A 20,186-nucleotide genomic window follows, 5' to 3' on the forward strand; every position below is an offset into this window, starting at 1 on the left:
GATGTCCTGCTCTGTGTCAGATGAGCCATGTTCTTTTTGAAGGGTACAGGTCCCAGCTTGCCATCCTTGGGCAGATTAAAGAACATTTGGAGCATGCTGGGACCAGTGCCCTCTGGGGCCTGTGGGAAGTCCGTGGGTTATTGTAGATGTTGTCTAGTCATAGGAATCGAGGGAGGCACCACAGAAACCTGGAAGGTTTTGTCTCCCCCGCGGTGCCCTTTGAGTCTCCCGTAGTTAGCCAGGAGCACGCTTAGCCCTGTGCCGGATGACGGAGCAGTGTCTGTGTAGTAGTTAGTCAGTAACCTCACAGGAGTGTTGGATTTCGATTCTGTGGTCGTTTTTTGCCCTCTTTGCTGCTGTAGGTCAGGCAAAGACAGCAGAAATCCTGGGAATGTTTCACAGGTCTGCAGAAACTTTAGTTACGTGGCGAGCGCTGGCTGCCACGCACTGCCTTCTCCGCACCCAGGCAATCCTGGGCAGCTCCTCAGGGCCTGCCTCTTCTTTCGCTCACCTGGTGACCAAGAGAGGAACCCACAGCTTCCACGCACCGCCTGCAAGTTGGGGCAGGATTAGGTCTGGCACCTCGGGAATCTGCTGGAGCCGAGAACTGCTGGTGACTGTGTGCTGGATTGTGTCTAGGCAAAGCCCTTCCCTCTCCCAGGGGTGATGAAGAAACAGCGAAATTGCCAGACCTGTGTAGCCAGGGAGGGGCTTTTGTGTTTGGGTGTTTGGTTGTTTTGGTTTTGGGTTGATTTTCTTTTTTTCTTCCTTTTTTTTTTTTTTTTTTGGCGTGTGTGTGATTGTTTTTAGTGTTCTGCTTTTTATTTTTGTTATTGATTTTTATTTTATTTTGCATGAAGTGTTCTCAACTGTATGGGACTGGAGCTACTGTAGTAATACTTGTTTCAGGGTATTTAAGGAGGGAAGGAAGGAAGCTGGGTGGCAAAGATTTCTAGGGCCTTGTTTACCACCCCACGCCAGTGTTGATGTTTTATTCCTACAGGAGCAGCCTTCTTTGAAATAGAGATCAGCTCCACGAAAGGTGTGTTTGATTTGTATCTCTGTCAGTGGAATACGGGAGGATGGAGGTGGGACCTGGGTTTATGGGAGAAGAAAAAGCTTCTTATGTTCTCTTTACCACTGCTCTCTCACGCTTCTCTTCTGTGGCTGTGCCCCACACGGAGGAGCTGGGTGAAAATCCTTACATTTGGATAGTTACCATTCCATAGCTCTGCTTGGTCCTTGCCTGTGTTGTGCTGCTCACTGATCGGGGCTGACCAGGCCAGCGGGTGCCGTGCCTCCCTCTGAGGGAGGCCACGCTCGGGCTGTTCCCAAAAAGCTAGGGGAAGGCTCAGAGTCAACACACTGACAACCTAAGCTGAGTGCAAGAAGGTCTAAAAGTCACACGACAAGTCACAAACGTAAGGAATCAGAGTTAATCTTCCACTGCCTTCATGCAGGAAACTCTCCTCGTTCCACAGTGTTCAGTGTCTTCTTGTCAGGCTGTCAGCCAGGAGCTAGACTGTTTGAAAATGCCATGGAAAAGACACAATGCTGTGAAAAAGCCCAAGTTCCAGGCTGCTGCATATCCCTGTGTCCTGTATGAGACACAGGGTGCCTGTGGAAGCAGCCCCCAGCTCTTTCCTCTTGTCATTAATACTGTGTGAAATCAGCATTGAGAGTGCTGCTGAGCCCAAATTGAGGATGGGGCATATACGTACTACTAAGAACAGGGTTTTATGCGCTGATCATACAGGCATCCTAAACAGTGCCTCCCTTTAAGACTCAGCAGCCTAATATTTGGTGTCCTGAGGAGGTACAACAAACACCCTGAAAGTATTCTTTGTGTGTAGTGGAGGAAGCATTGCCCTCGGTCATTCTAAGTGCAAATTCAGCCACCGTCCTCTTGTGAAATCAGCACTCCTGCAGCAGGAACAAACGCACCCTTTTCACTAAACTTTCTGGGCAGCCTGTTCGCTGTGAACAAAGTGCCTCTGGAAACTTTGCCCTGGGACCTGCCCTGCTGCCCTCAGCTCGGCAGGATGCTGGACATGGTTTCCTTGCACACAGCACACCTCGAGGCCAGCGGCACTTTGCATGCATTCGCTGCACCTTGCTCTCATCTAGGCACAGCCCATACTGTGCTCCCTTGCTCTTCCATTGTCAGGAGCCAGGAGCAGAGGCCGTTTTCCTTTACATTCTCCCCCACGGGTACTAGCTGCAATTCTCCTCTTCGCCAGAACAATCTGAATAGTGGCTGTTTGATGAGATCCGTCCTGTGCTCAGCATTTGTTAAAAGTCTTCTATCGAGGCATTGCAGAGCAGCGTGATGGATGGCTCTGCGAGGCACTTTCCTTTGCAGCCTTCCCTCTTCTAAACTAATGAAAACCCATTCATCACCAGCTATTTCCACGAATGCCCTAAATCCGTGGTTAGCAAAGAGACAACCCTACTGTCGATGATACAGCCGAAAAGCACTAATTCCACCTGTCCCCTTCTAGTGACCATTTAAAAAGGTCTCAATTTGTGTTTCAGAGCAGCATCACCCTTAACACACCCCCACCATGCCCTTCCCACCTCTCACCCCTTCCCTGTTTCTGCTTCTCCTGCTTCAAAAGAAGAAAATACCACAGTACAAAAGCCAGCGTTGAGTGTTGAAGGGCAAGGCTGCAGTTTTATGTTTGCTTCTGCCTCGCAATAACAATTACAGTCAGCAGCTAAATAGCAGCGGCTTCCTTGCTGGAGGAAAAAATCTACTGATTGCAGGTACCTTGAGAGACCTAATTCTTTTGGCAAATGAGGTTCTTAATTATTTATAGAAAACCTAGACAGAACATTAATAAAGAGAACGGAGGGGAAATGGTTCACGTGTAAGATGAGGATGAACAAACAAGAAATCTTGCAACCTTCCCCTGCTGGCACAAGGCTCAGAGGAGCAGCGACGAGGGCTGAGCTCTGAATCTGGACTTGAGGCGAGCCCCTTCTGACCAGCTCAGCAGGAGGAAATGAAGCTTTGCTATTACAGGACATGCCAATAATAGAGCCTCAGAAAAAGGATGTGTCTAATGCAAACTCCATCTGACAGATGCCAATACGAGCCTCCCGGGCTGAACAGGAATGCAAATCCAGTCCAGATCTACAACAGGCCTGGCAGTCAGGGTGCCAGCCACCACCAGCTCTGCCACTGGCTCATCCTGCAAACTCCCTCGGCTCTCTAGGCTTTGATTCCTCCTCCTAAGTCAATAATCACCCTCCCTGCAGGGCTGTTAGACCCCAATTACTAGCATCTACATAGCCTGGAGAGCCAAGAGCGGAAAAGGCTAGCACAGACGGGACTGGTAATACCCTGTCTGAGGGATTTTAAACCAGAGGTAACATATTTTTTCCTCCCAGACTGCCACCGTAGAGCTTCCCTAGCAATGTGTGTTGTATTGTTAGGCGGCCTCACAGCAAAGCTACTGAGCAGATTGACTTTGATGTCCACATGTTTGTAAGAACACACCAAAGCAAGCTCCTGATGAAGGGAAAGCAGCTAGGCACTTTATCTGAAACTGCCAGAGGATCAAACTCAGGGGAATTGGTAATTAAATAGCACCAATAATGAAGAATAGGTGACCTAACCGTTTTGGGCTCCCTGCATCTGGGCTGCAGAGATCATCTGGTCTGTTACTCAGAGGATGGGTTATTTTTAGTTCAGAAATGGTCTGTTTACACTTGACAGCACAGGCAAGTGAACTCTGTAAGTGTAACCCCCCCCCCCACACACACACGCACACGCTGGAAGATAATTTCCGCGTGCACCAGAGAAGGCAATTAAATGTGAGTTTTGGAAAATGGCCATGAACACGTAATAAAGCCCCGAACACCAGTGAGGTTCACAGCCCCCTTTCCCAGAGTAATTTATAATTATTATTGTTATTAGATTGTGGTGTGTAAAGGCAGTTTCTGCTCCAAGGGAAAAGAACATGAGCTACAGCACTAATCATCTCTGCACAAGGCCCTACCTCCTCCGTGAGCTTCCCTCCACCCTACCAAAAAAAAAAAAGCAGCAGCTGGAATAATGCTGGAAAGGAGACACTTGAGATAAGAGCAATACTCCAGATGTGAGATGTGGCAGCTCCAGCACCAGGTAACCTAAAGGAGTAATGTTCATGCTCCAGCCAGCTCGCAGCCGAAGCGCCGCTGTCGGTCACTGAGCTCCTGGGCACTGCTGAGCACAGCCCTGGGAAGCGAGAATCAAAGGGACCAAATTCAAGTTCTTCAGATGCTGCTGTCCAGCTGTGCCAGGGGTTGTCTCCACTGTAGGTCTCTGGGATTTGCAGACACTGCCACAAATGTGAATTATCACCCCTTAAGCACCCCGTCCTGTGCATCACTTGCCTGTGACGCACTAGGAGAACAGGGCAGCCTCTCTGCCTCAGCACTAGCTCCTCACCCCGTTGCTAGCTTATTTTTCCCACAGGCTGGTAGAACAGTGAGAGAGGATGTTGTATCCAGGCTCTGCCTTCTGTTTCCACCAATGCTGGGCTAACGGGGTTTCAAATCCCGGCAGGCGACAGACAGCAAAAGGCGTGTGGGAGAAAAATCATTTCACTCGAGCCTTACTGGTTGGCGATATTAAAGTCCTGACCTTGTTATGGGCAGATGAAAACAGTGTCTGAGCCTACAGATTGGTGTCATCGATGCCACCTTTCCTGTGGTCTCAGAACAGGAGCAGCACAGCTTATGATATTTGGGTTTGGGAATGCAGGAATGACACGGGGACGTTCCATATGCTGTAACAGGAGTGTAATTACGCTCAGGCCTCGGTATGTAGAAAGGGAAGGATCGCAAGGCTGACCTATGGTTTGCTTTGCAAGCGTACGGCAGTATTAGCTCTCATCTCTACTCATGCGGTGCTCGCACACATCACTTGAGGCAGTGAGCAGAGCTGAAGGGGTGGGAATGAGCACTCCAGCAGGCTAGTGCTGTGCTCGCAGCTTCTCTTCAAAGCCGGAGCAGAGGCTCCTGCTCCTTGACGACTGCTATCCCTTCCCAGAGGTGACAGGAATCCAAAGCAAGTCACGCAGGTATGCGCTCCCAGGAGACAGCTGCTGCAGGGAGCAAGAGGCAAGTATGAATTAAACAGAGCCAGCAGGGAGGTTTTCACAGCACAGAAGGAAAAAAAAATAATAATAATAAAATAAATCCCTGGTATTCCCTCCCTCCATCGCATTTTTGGAGTCCCGATGCCGGCAGAGAGGAAATGGGGGAGCTGTGACAGTGTCAGGCAGGTCATACCCGTACTTCACCCAGTGAAGACACGTGTCCAGGCAGCTGCAGTCAAGCCCTGGATGAGGGTGTGCCACGCACGAGGAGTTTGTTTAATCAGCAGGAGCTAGCAGGGAAGAGGCAAGAGGTGCAGCAGGGAAGGAGGGAGTTCAACAAAGCGACTGCAAGGAGCTGGGAGGAGAGCCCTGGAACAGAGAAGAAGCCAAAGCTCCAACGGAGCATTGCAGGCACACAGGATCAGTCCTGCTCTGCTCTCAGTGAAGGGAAACCACCGCAGCTTGGTGGTCACAGCATCAGGCACCTGGGCCTGCATGCCATAAGGGCAAGGCTCAGCCACAGGGCAGTCCTGTCCCCACACTTTGCATCCCTCTTTTCTCCAGCTAAATCTTTAGGATCCCCAGCCAAGAGGCCTTGTGCTGTGTTTCCCTCTGAACAAGGACCAAAGCCAGCAGCGGGCGCGTCCAGAGCACAGCAGCTGCCATCTACTGGCTGACCCGGCAGCAGGGCCACCCCAGGGCTCCTCACAAACTGCCCCAGGTTAAGGGCTTGGGTGAAAAAAAGGTTGGTCCTGGTAGGAAAGCATGTTAAGCAGCTTTTTAAGGCTTTCAAAACAGCCGAGCTTGTGTTCACAAAGCGCGTCCAGAGGTAAAGCAGCGGCTGACACAGCGCAGGTTGAAGCGGTGAGATATCAGGACAGCTCAGAGAACCAGGAGCACCCGAGCTGAGCCTTGCAGCACCAGGACAACGCCACCCCTGGGTAGCAGACAGGACAAAGCTTACATCAGGAAGCTGGCAGGTCTCTGGCCAGAGAGGAGTTTTGCTGGGTGGGGAGTTGGAAGCGGCTGCACCTGCAGCCAGCAGCAGCAGAGCTGGAACACAAGCTCCAATGCAGCTCTGCTGTCTCAGCAGAGATAAATCAAGAGCCTGGACCAAAGACTCTCTCATTGCAGCTGCTTTTTTCTTTGCCACAGAAATCCAGAGCTTTCCTGCCTCATTCAGTGTCTATTTATATGTGAGGGGAGTGCCAGCTCCTGAAGGTGACCACCACGTCCCTGAAGCTGTCCCCACTTCCACTTTTCCCCGTTGGACAGAACTGCCAGCACGGAGGATTTACCAAATAATCTATATCTCACCTAGGGGTCTCCTAGCTTTGCTCTTTAGAGGTGACAGCATCGCCCTTCTCCCTGCAAAACTTCTGGGAAGCGCTCCTCAGCCCTGTCCTCCCCCAGAGGGACAGAGGTGAGAGAAATGCTCCAGGAACAGGCAAACACTTCCTAAAGCGCACGTACAACAGCCTTGAGGTGTGCCTACAGCATAAGGGCCAGGCAGAATCGCCCCCCAAGGTGGGAGCTGGAGGTGCAAGCTCTTGCTGAGCAGAATAAGGAGGTGTTTTCACACCTGGGCAGGCCAGGAGGATGAGGAGGGCTGGCAGAGGTACAGGACCGACCTTCACACGCACACCGACACGGCCTCCGCCCCAGCGCCGCGTTCAGCACCCGTAAGTAGTCCGGGTGAGGGAGAAGGCAGCTCCGAGATGCTGAATTGAGGAGTTTCCATAGCAACCCAGCCAGGGAAACCCTCCCAGAGCTGGGGAGCTCGGTCTGAAGGAGGGGAGGGAGCAGAATGTGCAGAGCATGTGGAAGGCACGCGGCGAGTAGGCTGCAGCTGTGCTCAGACAGCAGGGCACAGAAAGGCAGCCATGCTCGGGCTGGTTCCTGCACAGCACCTACAGGGATGTGTGTGAGTGCCTGCTCGGGGTCTGGCCCGTGGATCTGCTCACAAAGGAGGGCAGCTTTACGGCCAAGACACAATAAAGTTTGTGAGGAGCAAGTCCTTGTATTCCCGGGGGATTCCAAAGGCTTGTGGCAGTGCTTAGAAACCCCGGAATGGAATATCCTATGTGGAGGGCAGCAGGTACAGAAGTGTCCCCCAATATCCTTGGCTCTGGGCAAGATGCAAATTCCTGATCTGGGGAGTTTAAGGCATCTTCTTACATCCCAACCAACACAGCAGCCTTTTTCTGCTCAGCCACTCCCAGCACTATGTGGAACAAGCACATCCAGGCAGCACTACAGAGCTCCTCTTGCCAGCACGTGCCCTACCTTCAGAGAGGCTGCTCAAGGAAGACACGAGACGTATTAAAAGGAATTTTGAATAAAGCTTTAAGACAAGAGCCTTGATCAAACCCCACGCGTCACATTGTGCTGGAAGGAGACGAACAGAGAAACCCCCACCAGGCTGAAGCAAAGAGACTTCAGACAGCAGGTTAAGAAGTGTCTGTGAGAGAAGGGGGGAAACATCTGACACTCCAAGGCAGTATCAGCACCTTCCCCGGGAAGGCAAGAGCAGCCTGTCCCAGAGAGGATGTCTCTTTAATCAGCAGCTCACAGGCTTGCTCCACAAATTAGCATGCAAGGGGCTGTAGAAGCATTTAGTATTCAGAAAGCATTGGTCTGGTACAAACTTATTTGCTGCTGCTGCAGCAGCTGCCAGCGGTGACAGCGAGCTGTGCTACCAGGCAGGCTCTGAGTCCTTTTTCCTTCCTGGAGGGCACCCAAGGGGACAAAGCGAGGAATACAGATCTGGCATCTCCTAAACCCCAGTGTACCGCACCCCTCTCATCCCACACCTGCCACCAGGCAGCCAGAGGGACGTGCACCTCCCCAGCTCTTCAGTGCTGTGCTCCTGCATGGCCTAAATGCACCCTGAGGCCATGCTGTGCATGGCTGCAGGAGTTTTCCTAAGGAAAACATCATTTTTTTGTGCATAGACCACACCTGAGTCAGGCAAAGGCACCCTAGGGACCGCACACTCCCAGGAAAGGAGCTGGGCTCAGGTTGCAAGAAAGGGCTGAGGACTGTAACACCCACAAGAAACTCAGTCCTGCTCTATTTCTTGATATAAAACTGATTTTTATCTCCCAGCTGTTTACCCACAGAAGGTGCTGCTCCCCCACAACACCCCCACACCTTGGAGAAGGTCAAACATCCAGGCACTTGTTGCAAAAATATTTATTTGGGTGCTGACCATAGGAACTATTTTTGTAAGCCAGAGGACAGAAATAACAGTTCTGCAGTCCCGAGGCAGAGGAAGCTCTGAATAATAAAGAAGGCACAGACGATGAAACCCAAACAGAGCTTTTAACTGATCGTCTGCAAAAACAGAAGCCCCCAGCAGGCCAGGTCACTGAGAGAACCCCAGGACTTTGCTGTCCCCATGGTTGAGCTGGGCTGTAGTTTGAGCTGAGGCAGAAAATCAGAGGCAAGAGTGCCACTAAACCAACAAAGCAGAATTATCACAAGGCAGTCCCAGGACCGCAGTACAACCTCCCCATGTGTTCCAGGAATTTTCCTCTCGGAAAACCCTGGACTATGGCACAGGCAGGGGCTGAAGTCATCTCGTCACATTATTTTTAGACCCTGGCTCAGGGGAGAATCTGTTGATATAAACAAGTGTGAGTGGCAAGCACCAGCCCTTGAAAGGGAAAGAGCAACGACTGAATGAAGGGGAGAGGGAGGATTTTTATTTCCCTTCACGTCACCAAGAATTCAGGCCTGGCCTCTCCTTTGCAGGAGGAAGGAAACATGCTCTTGAAAGACATTCTTCAGGAGACAGATCCAGCCTGTCAGGAAAGGTCCTGGTAACGGGGATGGTTTATCAAAGCGTCCCTTCTCCCCCCACCCCCCTTTCCCATACTCTCCAACACTGATTTTGGGTCAGAATTGTCCATATTAAATACCCTTAGATCCCAGTATTCTGAAAGGAGCAGCAACGTTAGGGCAGTCTGAGCCAGCCAGCCTGGCTCCCGTGCTCCCCATGAACGGGAACGTGTCAGTCCAAAGGATGTTATTTCTCCTCCTTAGCTTGCAGTCTGTTCTTCCGCTCCATTCTCTTCTGCAGTTTCCTCTTCATCTGCAGCTGCTTTTGCTCCTGCAGTGTCTGCTGGACCTTGTCACGGAATTTCTTGTTTTTCTTCTTGATCTTGTCCAGCTCCGCTTTCCTTTTTGCCTCCAGATCTGGATCCTGCAACAGCAAATACGAGCACACTAACGATGTGCTGAGGGACAGCGCCAGCCCCTTGCCTTTCCCAGATGCCCACTCTGCTTTCTAACCCCTGACAGAGCGGGCTGCAGGAATCAGACACCACCCCAGAGCACTTTTTTAAGAGCACCCTTTAAGATAAACTCCACTCTGAGGCAGGGGCGAGGCTGACACAGCACAGCAGCGCGGGAGGAACTGTCATTTCTCTTCCACGTCAGTGGCATTATACCAGCTGCTGATTAAAGTAGTTCGTACAGCAGCAACTCTCACCTTCCCTTCAAGGATCATTTGTTTCCGCTTATTTATTTCTTTCTTCTCATCAAAATCCATGCACTCCAGTTCCTGTCAAAGCAGAAATACAGCAGGGCAATCAGTCACTGAGCACCAAGTCTGACACAGAGGAAAGCAGCCCTGCTCCAAAAAAATCAGCAGAGCCTCAGCATTCACACGTTTGGCAGCTCGTAGTCTTTCCTCTACACAGTGCCAGCCTCCAGCCCCAATGCTCAGCAGCACAAAAATGCTGCAGAAATGTGCAATAACAGAGCAAACTTGGGGAAAATATCTAAAACCAGCCCTCCACCACCATGACATGTATTTAAGGGCTTCCACTAGGAAAAAGGAACAGAAATTCTTAATTGTGTGCTCAAGAGAAAAGCTGCATATCCAGAGGCTAACGTTAGAGCACAACAAATCTGGCTATGCCCCAGATTTTCTGTCCTCTGAACAAAGGGTGTCACATTTGCACACTCACTATTTCACACTCCCTCCTGGTGACGTTCACGTGGGTGAGGATGTCGAGCACAAACCGCTCCTCCACAGAGAACTCCTGCAGCTTCATTTCTAAAGCAGGGCGAGATGTTTACATATCGTGGTTGGTTACAAAATCCAGAGGCAGATTCTCAACGTGTTAAAAAAGTAAAAAAAAAAAAAACAAAAACAAAAAAAAAAAAACAAAGAAACACAAACACACAAAACCACAATTACAGAGTTCCACTGACCAAGAGTGGAATTGTTGTCATGTGTTATCAACACACTCACTTCTGCAGGCCTACAACAAAAGATTGCACCCTCCCCTCTGCCTGGAATTCCCCACAGTAGATGTTGCATTTATTGGGTCTGTTTCCTACAAAAAGATGAAGTCTGAACCTACGCAAAGCAACTTACTTTTTTCACCCACCTCAGCATACACAGTAGTGGGGATGTAAGGAAGAAGCTGGCTGCTTTAACAAAAAGGCTAGAGAGTAAATTTCCACCTTTTCTACTCCACTAGAAATAACAGGAAGACAAACTCGTCCAGGCCTGGACAAGCACGCTCGTGCCTGGCAGCTCAACAGCAGAATCAAAGCTGATGGAGGTTCAAGTGCTCCAACTCTTTTCCAAGCCATGGCCACAGGAAAGGGAAACCATTTTTATACTGCTGTTCTGAACCATGCATCCTGAGCTGATAAAATCAGGGCTGCAAGTACCACAGGCACGAAAGACCATATATAACCCTAAATTATAGCAGCATTCATGCTCCCCACTTACTGATTTCCTCCTCGATAGCGTGTACGAGATGGATGTCATACTGTGTCACCATTGTAATGGCCATTCCGTTCCGACCTGCACGATAAAAGCAGTGATATATGAGGCCTGACAAGCAGAGGGAAGGGAAGCCTAACCCGTGCCAAATTCCATCCATCCACGAGCCAACCCAGCACATTATGGTGACAGGATGCTCAGAGAGTCCTTGTTTGCTCTGAGAAAGCAGTCAGGTATTGGTGCAGAGCAGACACAAGTCAAGGGGAGCCATCCTTGCAATCTGAAGGCAGGATGCTGAGCCAGAGATCTGAATAAATCTGGCACTGGCTGAAAAGATCGCACTGCAGCAGTTCTGAAGGCTCCTGAGCACTGGGATCCCAGATTTAGCCACCTGCAGCACCACCATGCTGCGAGCAGCACACGGTTTTCCCTGCTCACCTGCACGAGCTGTCCGGCCGACACGGTGAATGTAGATTTTGGGCAGGCCTGGAGTGTTGTGGTTAATGACAACTTGCACTGTGGGAATGTCCAAGCCTCTAGAACACAGGGAGACAGAACAGAAGTTGAGAAACACCCCGTTAACGTATAGAAAAATACATCATTCTCATGCTTAGAGAGCAAAGTCAAGGCCTTTGGCACCACGGACTGCAGTTTTCTCTTACCTGGCAGCAAGATCTGTAGCGATAAGAATCTTAAAGATGCTGGACTTGAACTTTGCTAAAGCTGCAAACCGCTGCCGCTGTAAAGGGAGAAGTCTGGGTTAGGGAGACTGCGACCCACGGGAGCTGACCTGGACAGGCGTTTGGCTCGGGGACGCTCCTAGAAGCATCCTCCTCCCAGCTCTGTCCAGTCACCCACCTGTTTCATCATGGAATGCAGAGCTACGGAAGGAAACTTGAACTTCCTAAGCATCATGTTCAAGATTTGGCATTCCCTTGAGAGAAAAAATAAATCAGAATATATCGGGCAAACACAAAGCTGTCAGATGAGGACAAAACCACGGATCCTCTAGAAACCCTTGCAGCACAATTACCACGATGCAGTCAGTTACTGAAGCACCCTGACAGAGGAGGGGCACAGGACACCCACTCCACACCAGTTCACCCCCAGAGGACGCCTGCATTCCCCCTTACACTCAGGGGAACGCCACCAGCAGTGCACCTCAAGCCCCCGCAGCCTGAGCCACCTGGAGGTGGCAGGAGGACTGGCAGCACGACCTTCCCCACCCCTTTTCCAGTACCATCAGCAAGAGGAAAAGCAGATGCAGGGCAGGGGAGCAGCTCAACCCTCTAAAGTGCTGCATTTCTGGGCGGCCCTTCAGCCCAGGCTGCTCAAAAGAAAGTTCTACCAAATTTCTGTACAAGCCAAGGAAGCAAAAACCACCGTAGGCTGACAGCAACGCAGCGGGAATTTGGGATCTGAACTAAAACCAGGAAAATGTGTCTTATTTGTAAAAGGAAGCGCTAGGAAAAAGACTCCACTCACTTGCAGGTTTTGGTGAAGATGATAACAGACCAGTCCTCGTGCTCGTCCTGGAAGGTCTGGATTAAATGGACGAGGTAGGCGTCCTTGACTGCTTCGGGTACGAGCAGGTAACGCTGGTCCAGCTCCTCCACCGTCCGCACCCTGTTGGGAGGGCAAAGCACCAAAAAAGATAGATTGGACAAGAGAAAAGGGAACAGGAGGGACAAAAGAGACAGCAAGGAGACGAAACAACAGAAAATAAACAGGATTTGGTGTCAAATGCTCAGCAGAACAGGTGTAGACGTACTCAGACTCAGCCTCCCAGAAGAAGGGTTTGTTCATGGCCAGGCTCTTCAGCTCGGACAGCGTGGCGGTCAGCGTGGCGCTGAACAGCAGCGTCTGCCTGCGTGCTGGAACAGCCTCCAGGATCACCTCCAGGTCGGCTGTGAAGTCAGCGCAGCCCTGCTCGAACAACCGGTCGGCTTCATCCAGAACCTAGGCTCGGCCGAAAACAAACGAGGTCACCCCCGCACGCATCCCTACGCCGCCGGAAGGTTTTAAAAGAGGAGAAAAGAGGCGAGCAAAGGGGCCCTACCAAGAACTTCAGTTTTTTCAGGCTGAACGTGTTGGAGCTGCGGAGGTGATCGGCCAGCCTGCCGGGCGTGGCGATGACCACGTGGGGTTTGCGGGAGAGCTCCAGGGCCTGGGCCACCATGTCTGCAGCAAGAAGCACACGGTCACAATGCGTTAACCGAGCACTGACCCTAAAAATTTTTGGTTTACAAGCCTAGAAAACATCTCTCTCACTTCCACCCCCTCAGGTGCTGCTAACGCCACCCCAGCGGGAAGGAACCACGACGGATGTTTGGCTCTTTCCCTCCCCAACCCCATCGGGGCCGGAGGGCAGAGGAGGGTCACTCACCGAGGCCGCCCACCACCACGCAGTCCTTGAGGCCGAGCGGCTTCCCCAGCACGCGGAATTGCTCGGCGATCTGGTACGCCAGCTCCCTGCGGGGGAGGAGAGAGCTGAGGAGGGAGACACGGGGACACCGGGGCCGGGCGGAGGCCTCCCGGGGTCCCTCCGTACCTGGTGGGTGTCAGGACGAGGCAGAAGATGCCGTAGGGGTCCTCGGAGAGCTGCTGCAGCACGGGCAGCACGAAGGCTGCAGTCTTGCCGCTGCCCGTCTTGGCGCAGCCCAGGCAGTCGCGGCCTGGGGAGGGAGACAGAAAAAAGTGGGGAGGGGGGGACGGGAGGGGGGGCTGGGGGAAGATGATTGGGGGAAATTGAGGGGAATGAGGGGGATTGAGGCGACCAAGGGGAATTGGAAGGGATTGAGGGGACCTGGGGAGGACTGGGGAGATTGAAGGGACCTGGGGGGGATTGTGAGAGATAAGGGTGGACTGGGAGGTATTGGGGTGGATTGCGGGAAGATTGGGGGAAATTGAGGGGAATTGGGGTAGATTAAGGGAAATCAGAGTAACCACTGGGGATCATGAGGGACTAAGGGAGCTTGAGGGGACCAGGGGAGTTTGGGGGAGATTGAGGGGGATTGAGGGAGATAGAAGAAGATTAGTGAAGATTGGGGTGACCGAGGGGGATTAGGAGGGATGGAGGGGACTGGAGAGGACTGGGGGAGATTGAGGGGACCTGAGGGGATTGCAGGAGATAGGGGTGGACTGAGGGGATCTGGGCGGGATTGAGGGAAGATTTGGGGAGACTGGGGAGGACTGGGGAAGACTGAGGGGGGGCGGGATTAGGGGAGATTAAGGGAAGACTGGAGAGACTGGGGAAGGTTAGGGGAGGGTGGGGGGGACCGAAGAGGGCTTAGAAGGGACAGGGGATGGGGGAGGCTGGGGGGGGCCGGGAAGAACCATGAGGGATTGGGGGGCCCGGGAGGGGATTAAGTGGGACTATGGGGGGATTGGGAGAGATTATGGAGGATTATGGGGGGGGATCGGGGGGTCCCGGCGCGGCCCCGCGCTCACCCTGCAGCACGGGCGGGATGCAGGCCGCCTGCACGGCCGTGGGCCGGCTCAGCCCCACCTGCCGGGCCTGCTCCGCCAGCCACGGCGCCAGCCCCAGCTCCCGGAACGTCGCCATGGCGCTGCCCTGAGCCCGCTTCCGGCTTCCCGCGCCCGCTTCCGGCTTCCCGCGCCCGCTTCCGGTCCTCTCCGCGCTCTCATTGGCCGCCTCCACCCTCAGCTTCCGGCTACTCCATGACGTCACCCCTCCTCGCGCGCCTATTGGCTGGGATGCTCTGTCTCCATGGAAACGGCGGCTTCCGGCAGCCTTCGCGCCGCTTCCGGGGTAGGGACGTGGCTGAGGGAGGCGAGATGGCGGCGGGGCCGGGCCCCGGCGGGCAGGGCGGGGAGGCGGACGAGCTGTTCGACGTCAGGAACAGCTTCTACATCGGCGCCTACCAGGCCGCCATCAACGAGGCGCAGCGCGTCAAGGTTGGGGGTGGGCACTGGGGGGCTTCGGGGGGCACCGGGAGGGGTTGGGGAGGGGGCCTCGGGGGCCTCAGGCAGGGCCTGGTTTTCACCCAGCGCCCTGTGAGGGCTCGCATGGGGCTGGGATGTGGTTGTGGGGGTCCCCGGGGTGCTGAGGGCCCGGTCCTGGTGTCCTTGGGGTGCTGAGGGCCCTGTTTTGGGGGTCCCCGGGGCTGGGCTGTGGTTGTGGGGGTCCCCGGGACTCTGAGGGCCCTGTTTTGGGGGTCCCCGGGGTGCTGAGGGCCCTGTTTTGGGGGTCCCTGGGGCTGGGCCGTGGTTGTGGGGGTCCCCGGGGTGCTGAGGGCCCGGTCCTGGTGTCCTTGGGGTGCTGAGGGCCCTGTTTTGGGTGTCCCCAGGGTGCTAAGGGTGTTTTTCTGTTGTCTTTTCAGCCTTCCAACCCCGAGAAGGAGGTGGAGAGGGACGTGTTCCTCTTCCGAGCCTACATCGCCCAGGTGAGCCTCCTGCGCTGTGGTGGCGGCAGCGGGATCTGACCGGAGGTTGGGGTGGTTGTGAGCCCTGTGAGCTCGGCCTCACGCACCTTGTGGGTCCTTCTGCGCTGAAATGTTGTGTCTTCTCCAGTAGGAACGCAATTACAGTTACAACAGGTTGTATGTAGGGTCCTGGTGACTAAATGAGACTTTTAAAAGAGGTAGTTTATTTTAAAATGGTGTGGGGAAACACTCCTCGGTGTGGTTATGGAATTTGGTGGTGTTTGTGGACTATGATGGGAGATGTAAAGTAGAAATTTGCTGTGTTTTTGTTTTATTTCTTGCTATCATTCTAACAAAGGTTTTACACGTAAGAAATGAACGGCTACTTTCTGTGTTCTTAAAAATGAACAAATTCTTGTTTCTTGTTTTTTCTCTCTAATAGAGAAAATACGGTGTTGTTCTGGATGAAATTAAAGCCAATGCCAGTCCCGAGCTCCAAGCAGTGCGCATGTTTGCAGAATATCTCTCGAATGAGAGTCAAAGGTAAGTCTGATAACAAGTCGGAAGTGAAACCTTGTCTGGCATAAAATATGTTTGTATGTGGAAAGCTTTGTGTAGCCTGGTCTTTATTCGGGGTGGGGTCTCTGTGGTTTTGCAGTGAATCTCAGAAAGGCAGAATTCTGGAGGACAAGGATCTTTTAAAGAAATATTTCTATGCTTTTGTCTGTGCTCCTGCAGGGATGCAATTGTTGCTGATTTGGACAAGAAAATGGCAAAAAGCGTTGATGTAGCGAACACGACTTTCTTGCTGATGGCTGCTTCCATCTATTTCCATGACAAAAATCCTGATGCAGCTCTGCGTACCCTCCATCAAGGGGAAAGCTTGGAATGGTGAGTGTAACTCCATCCCTCATCACTGAGGCGTGTGCTAGCAAAGCTCTTCTTTCTAGGGAGAGTTGTAATAGAAGTCTCTATCTAGAAGGGCTGGCTTGTCTCTAAAAAGCTTTGAAGCCATTGAGAAACCGATGGGATCTTTGCTTTCCAAGTAGTAAGTGATTTGGTGCACGATATGAAGTCTTATTGCTCCCTTGTGGAACTTAAGAATCTGGTTTATCGATTTGTGAGCATTCGGAACTGCTGAAGCGAGTCCCGTGGCACGGGCAGCGTGTTTCTGAGAGGCAAAAAGGTTCCTGCACAAAGAGCAGGGAGGGGTGAAGCATGCCACTGAGACAAGCACTTTGCTCTTCTTGGTTGCAGCATGGCGATGATGATCCAAATTCTTCTGAAGCTCGACAGGCTCGACCTGGCTCGGTGAGTTTGTGTTCTTTTTGTTTCTGAATTGTCTTCTTGCAGGGCGGGCTTTGATAAGAGAATGTGCTTCTCCCAACCTCCGCCACGGTGCAGCAGAACACCTGCAATGGGCAGTAAAACTTGTGTGTAGGTGTGCTGCAGATGGTTCTTGTTCTTTAAGGTGCAACAGCTTTGGAGATAACATAGCTGGGTACAGTTAAAGAGGCGAAACTCGGGGTTTAACCTCACCTACAGCAGAACGTGGTTTGAATCTCTAGGCCTGGGTTTGTCCTTTCATTAAGGAAATAAAAGAGGCCTTTCACAGATTGCTTCAGTGAAATGTTTGTGCCTCAGTACCAACTTACTGTGGCTGTTGTGCCATTGGGGTGGAATACCTAAAGAGAGGAGCCTACAGCCTTTTGTTTCAATCTTAAAGAACCACGGAAGATGCCTCGTCTTTCTGTTATGACACTCCTAGTTTTGTACCTGCAGCAAGGAACTGAAGAAGATGCAGGAGCAAGATGAGGACGCGACCCTTACTCAGCTGGCTACTGCCTGGGTGAACCTGGCTATCGTGAGTATCTTCCACGAGGATCTGTAGCCTACAGTATGTGAGAAACAGCACTGGCACAAGACTCCCTGCTTTGTTCCCGATTCCTGCTCTCTTATGCCATCAGAAAAACGTTCAGTTTGATTTTTTTTTTTTTTTCCTTCCTTCAAGTAGCTATTTTGATGGGTTTTTCATCTGTGCTGCTTGGCTTTCAGCGCACACAGGAAAGAGCTAAACCATGCTCGGATAACTCAGAAAGCATCCCATTATAAAATGGAATACTGCAGCGTGACTTGCATCCAGACCTTGGAAATAGGCAGAGAACTACCTTTTTTCCCCTATAACTGTCTTTACGCATATCTGTGGTCCCACAAATAACAGGACAGTACAAGCTGAACTCGATTCCAGTGCAGTGAGCGTGGTAGAACGAGCTGCCATAGCTCCCCGTTTGTCTTCAGTTGTGGTTTCATTTTCTGAGCACAGATGTTTGGCACTTCCCACCCGTAGTTCTTCATCTGCCCTCCCATGTAAGGAAACCTGTCTCTGCAGAGACAGAAACTGGCCTTTCACCTTGTTATCGTTCCACATTAAATCTTATGGTGCCTGCCCCAGCTGGCAAGAAATTTTATTATTATGAAATATTTCAAGTAATCAGCCAAAAATGTGTATTCTCTGGCAGTCCAGATGTCAGGTGCCTGAAACTAAGCAGTCTCCTAAAATTCAGTAAAGCCCCAGGGTGTTTAATAATACTGGTAAGACTTTTTTATTGTTCACTTAGTCTTGTTATGAAATCTTTTGCACATAGCTGTTGCCTTACACCTTGTGTGTGGCTAAATTATCCCTAAGATCTTATTTTCCTCTAGGGAAACTCTTACCTCTAATCAATGGAAGCTGCTGCATCTATATAGAACCCTTCTGAAGCTGGAAGTTTTTGAAAAGCCAGGTGTCTGTACCTGGGTTTAATTATAAAATCTCATTTCATAATCCTTTATTACATCAGGCATCTGAAGTGGTTCTTCAGAAGTGTTATTTCTTTTTCTTTGAATGGAAACCTGGATCGTTTGATCATTTAAGTGGTTCTTAACATTTAATATTTTTGCATTTCTTTCATCTGCACTCTTACAGTGATCTGTTGTGTTAGAGGAGATGATGGGAATGCCAACAGCTGTTGGCATTGGTTCTTAAGCATTTAATTTTATAACCCTTCAAACTTTGTGGCCTTCAACCACAGCAAGTTCATGCAGCCTTTTTAGCAATACGTCGTAAAACTGTGCTTGTTTGTCTCCTCCCTCTGCAGGGTGGTGAGAAGTTACAAGATGCCTACTACATCTTCCAAGAGATGGCAGATAAATGCTCCCCAACCCTCCTCCTGCTTAACGGACAGGCAGCCTGCTACATGGCTCAGGGCAAGTGGGATGATGCAGAGGGAGTGCTTCAGGAGGCCTTGGACAAGGTACAGCATGCTTTGGCCAGGCAGATCAGCTTGAATCCAAATACCTGTTGCTCCCATGGAGTAAAAAAGCAAGGAACATTGCCATTATGCTTCATGAAAATGCCACTAAGTGGTTGCTGTTAATACCTACCTTTACTTTACCTTTTCCAGTAAAATGAGCTATGGGTTTGGCAGAAGTTGTTCTTGCAGAGCTGTGTTGGTTGTTATAGTCTCTCACGGTAGAGGTAAGTCACAAAGATCAGGTGATTGTTTTTATTTTCAGGACAGCAGCCATCCTGAAACCTTGATCAACTTTGTTGTCCTGTCACAGCACTTGGGCAAACCACCTGAGGTGAGGCTGATTTTATTGTACTTGGCGAGCAAATCCGCCTGTGCTGCTGGGGTGGGTTTTATGTTCCTGGTGTGTGTGGTAACTTTTGGGTTCTGCAATTTTGTGTGTTCTCACTTCCATCAGGTCACAAACCGCTACTTGTCACAGCTGAAAGATGCACATAAAAATCATCCCTTCATAAAGGAATATCAAGCAAAGGTACTGATAACTTCATAATACAAAACAGGATTTATGACTCCTAGTAGCGTTTTATGGGCTGAGTTGGTTGTTTACTGGTTAACATGACCACCATTCTTGGGGGTCAGGTCCATATTATTCCTGGGCTGTCACATCACTTGCCAGCCCTAGTGAGAGGTGTTGGGAAACAGCCAAGTGGTAAACAAAGTGATGTACCTGAAACTTGGTAACATCTGGGAAGATCAGCTTTGAGGTACAGGTTCTTGATCTGGGTTAGAAGTTTGTTACCATCAGACATTTATACAGAGGGACGATCCTTCTGGAAGAAAGGGAAGTGGGGGGTGAGGCAAGAAGGATAATTGGGAAGGGAAAATGAAACAAACTGGAAAAAATTGATAACTCTAGTCTAGGTGACCTGCTTTTTAAAATTCTTTTTGCTTTAGTAAACTGCTATCATAGCGTTTTCTTCAGCTCAGAGGCAACACAACTGATACTAAATTTTCAGCAAAGTTCAAGCAGTGTTCATTTTATTCTGCTTCTGTTTTGAAGGAGAACGACTTTGACCGACTAGCCATGCAGTATGCACCCAGTGCATGAGGAGAGGGGAAGGAGCCTGCGAACCTGCTCTGTGGTACCTGGGAAGTGGGGTTGATACACAAAGCCTTTCTGGTAACATGGAAAAATGCCCTCTGCATCTTGGTCTGGCTTAACTCAGTGTGGCAGGGTCTTGTAACCCAGCAAGCCATTGCTGAAGTTGTATATAACACGTAGCTGCTCAAATTTGGTAGCTGAGAAGCCCATGTTCTGGCTTACTCGGTTCCTGAGCTGTTTAAAATACAGTGCAAATCCAGAGTTGCAACACTGTACCTTAAACATTCCTAATAAAGCCTTTTCTGGATCTGTGCACCCCCTACTTCACATTCTGGAATCCAAGTAATTCCAGGAACTGAGCCCTGTTGTAGGTACTGAGGATTTACTTACGGGAAGACTGTCAAGGTTTGTTTTAAGCATCCACCTTCAGCACATGGGCAAACCCCGAGTTACGGCTGTTCATCCACTCTGACTGATGATTCCTCCATTTAGGTCAGCATCCTCCGGAAGAAGGACGCCCAGCTGTAGGGTTTACTGCTGGTGAGAGGGAAAGCTACCCCAAAATAGAAATAATCC

At 50.9% G+C, this 20,186-nt stretch overlaps 2 protein-coding genes across 2 annotated transcripts; one reads left to right on the top strand and one right to left on the bottom strand.

Annotated features, from left to right (window-relative positions):
- Positions 1-8,772: 8,772 nt before the first annotated feature.
- Positions 8,773-14,403, bottom strand: DDX49 (DEAD-box helicase 49). Its single transcript, XM_032203888.1, has 13 exons — positions 14,284-14,403; positions 13,385-13,508; positions 13,220-13,305; positions 12,893-13,014; positions 12,605-12,792; positions 12,319-12,459; positions 11,692-11,767; positions 11,496-11,572; positions 11,272-11,369; positions 10,840-10,914; positions 10,064-10,152; positions 9,583-9,654; positions 8,773-9,294 (listed from the first exon to the last, which is right to left on the bottom strand). Exons 1-13 carry the CDS (start codon positions 14,396-14,398, stop codon positions 9,118-9,120), a joined length of 1,440 nt encoding a protein of 479 aa, XP_032059779.1. The 5' UTR covers positions 14,399-14,403; the 3' UTR covers positions 8,773-9,117.
- A 196-nt stretch (positions 14,404-14,599) lies between these two features.
- Positions 14,600-19,932, top strand: COPE (COPI coat complex subunit epsilon). Its single transcript, XM_032203854.1, has 10 exons — positions 14,600-14,751; positions 15,177-15,239; positions 15,661-15,761; positions 15,957-16,109; positions 16,476-16,529; positions 17,001-17,082; positions 18,356-18,511; positions 18,774-18,842; positions 18,966-19,040; positions 19,569-19,932. Exons 1-10 carry the CDS (start codon positions 14,632-14,634, stop codon positions 19,614-19,616), a joined length of 921 nt encoding a protein of 306 aa, XP_032059745.1. The 5' UTR covers positions 14,600-14,631; the 3' UTR covers positions 19,617-19,932.
- Positions 19,933-20,186: the final 254 nt, after the last annotated feature.

This window comes from Aythya fuligula, chromosome 26 (assembly GCF_009819795.1).
Source record: "Aythya fuligula isolate bAytFul2 chromosome 26, bAytFul2.pri, whole genome shotgun sequence".
Classification (NCBI taxonomy): domain Eukaryota; kingdom Metazoa; phylum Chordata; class Aves; order Anseriformes; family Anatidae; genus Aythya; species Aythya fuligula.

Bases quoted from the DNA above. Each gene is read 5' to 3' on its own strand.
- DDX49 (XM_032203888.1), bottom strand. From the start codon at position 14,398: ATGGCGACGTTCCGGGAGCTGGGGCTGGCGCCGTGGCTGGCGGAGCAG. The intron at 12,793-12,892 runs GTAGGGCCCCTT...GGCCGAGCCTAG, and splicing joins TGAAAAAACTGAAGTTCTTG to GTTCTGGATGAAGCCGACCG. The intron at 12,460-12,604 runs GTACGTCTACAC...CCCTCCCAACAG, and splicing joins TTCTGGGAGGCTGAGTCTGA to GGTGCGGACGGTGGAGGAGC.
- COPE (XM_032203854.1), top strand. From the start codon at position 14,632: ATGGCGGCGGGGCCGGGCCCCGGCGGGCAGGGCGGGGAGGCGGACGAG. The intron at 15,762-15,956 runs GTAAGTCTGATA...GTGCTCCTGCAG, and splicing joins CTCTCGAATGAGAGTCAAAG to GGATGCAATTGTTGCTGATT. The intron at 17,083-18,355 runs GTGAGTATCTTC...CTCCCTCTGCAG, and splicing joins CCTGGGTGAACCTGGCTATC to GGTGGTGAGAAGTTACAAGA.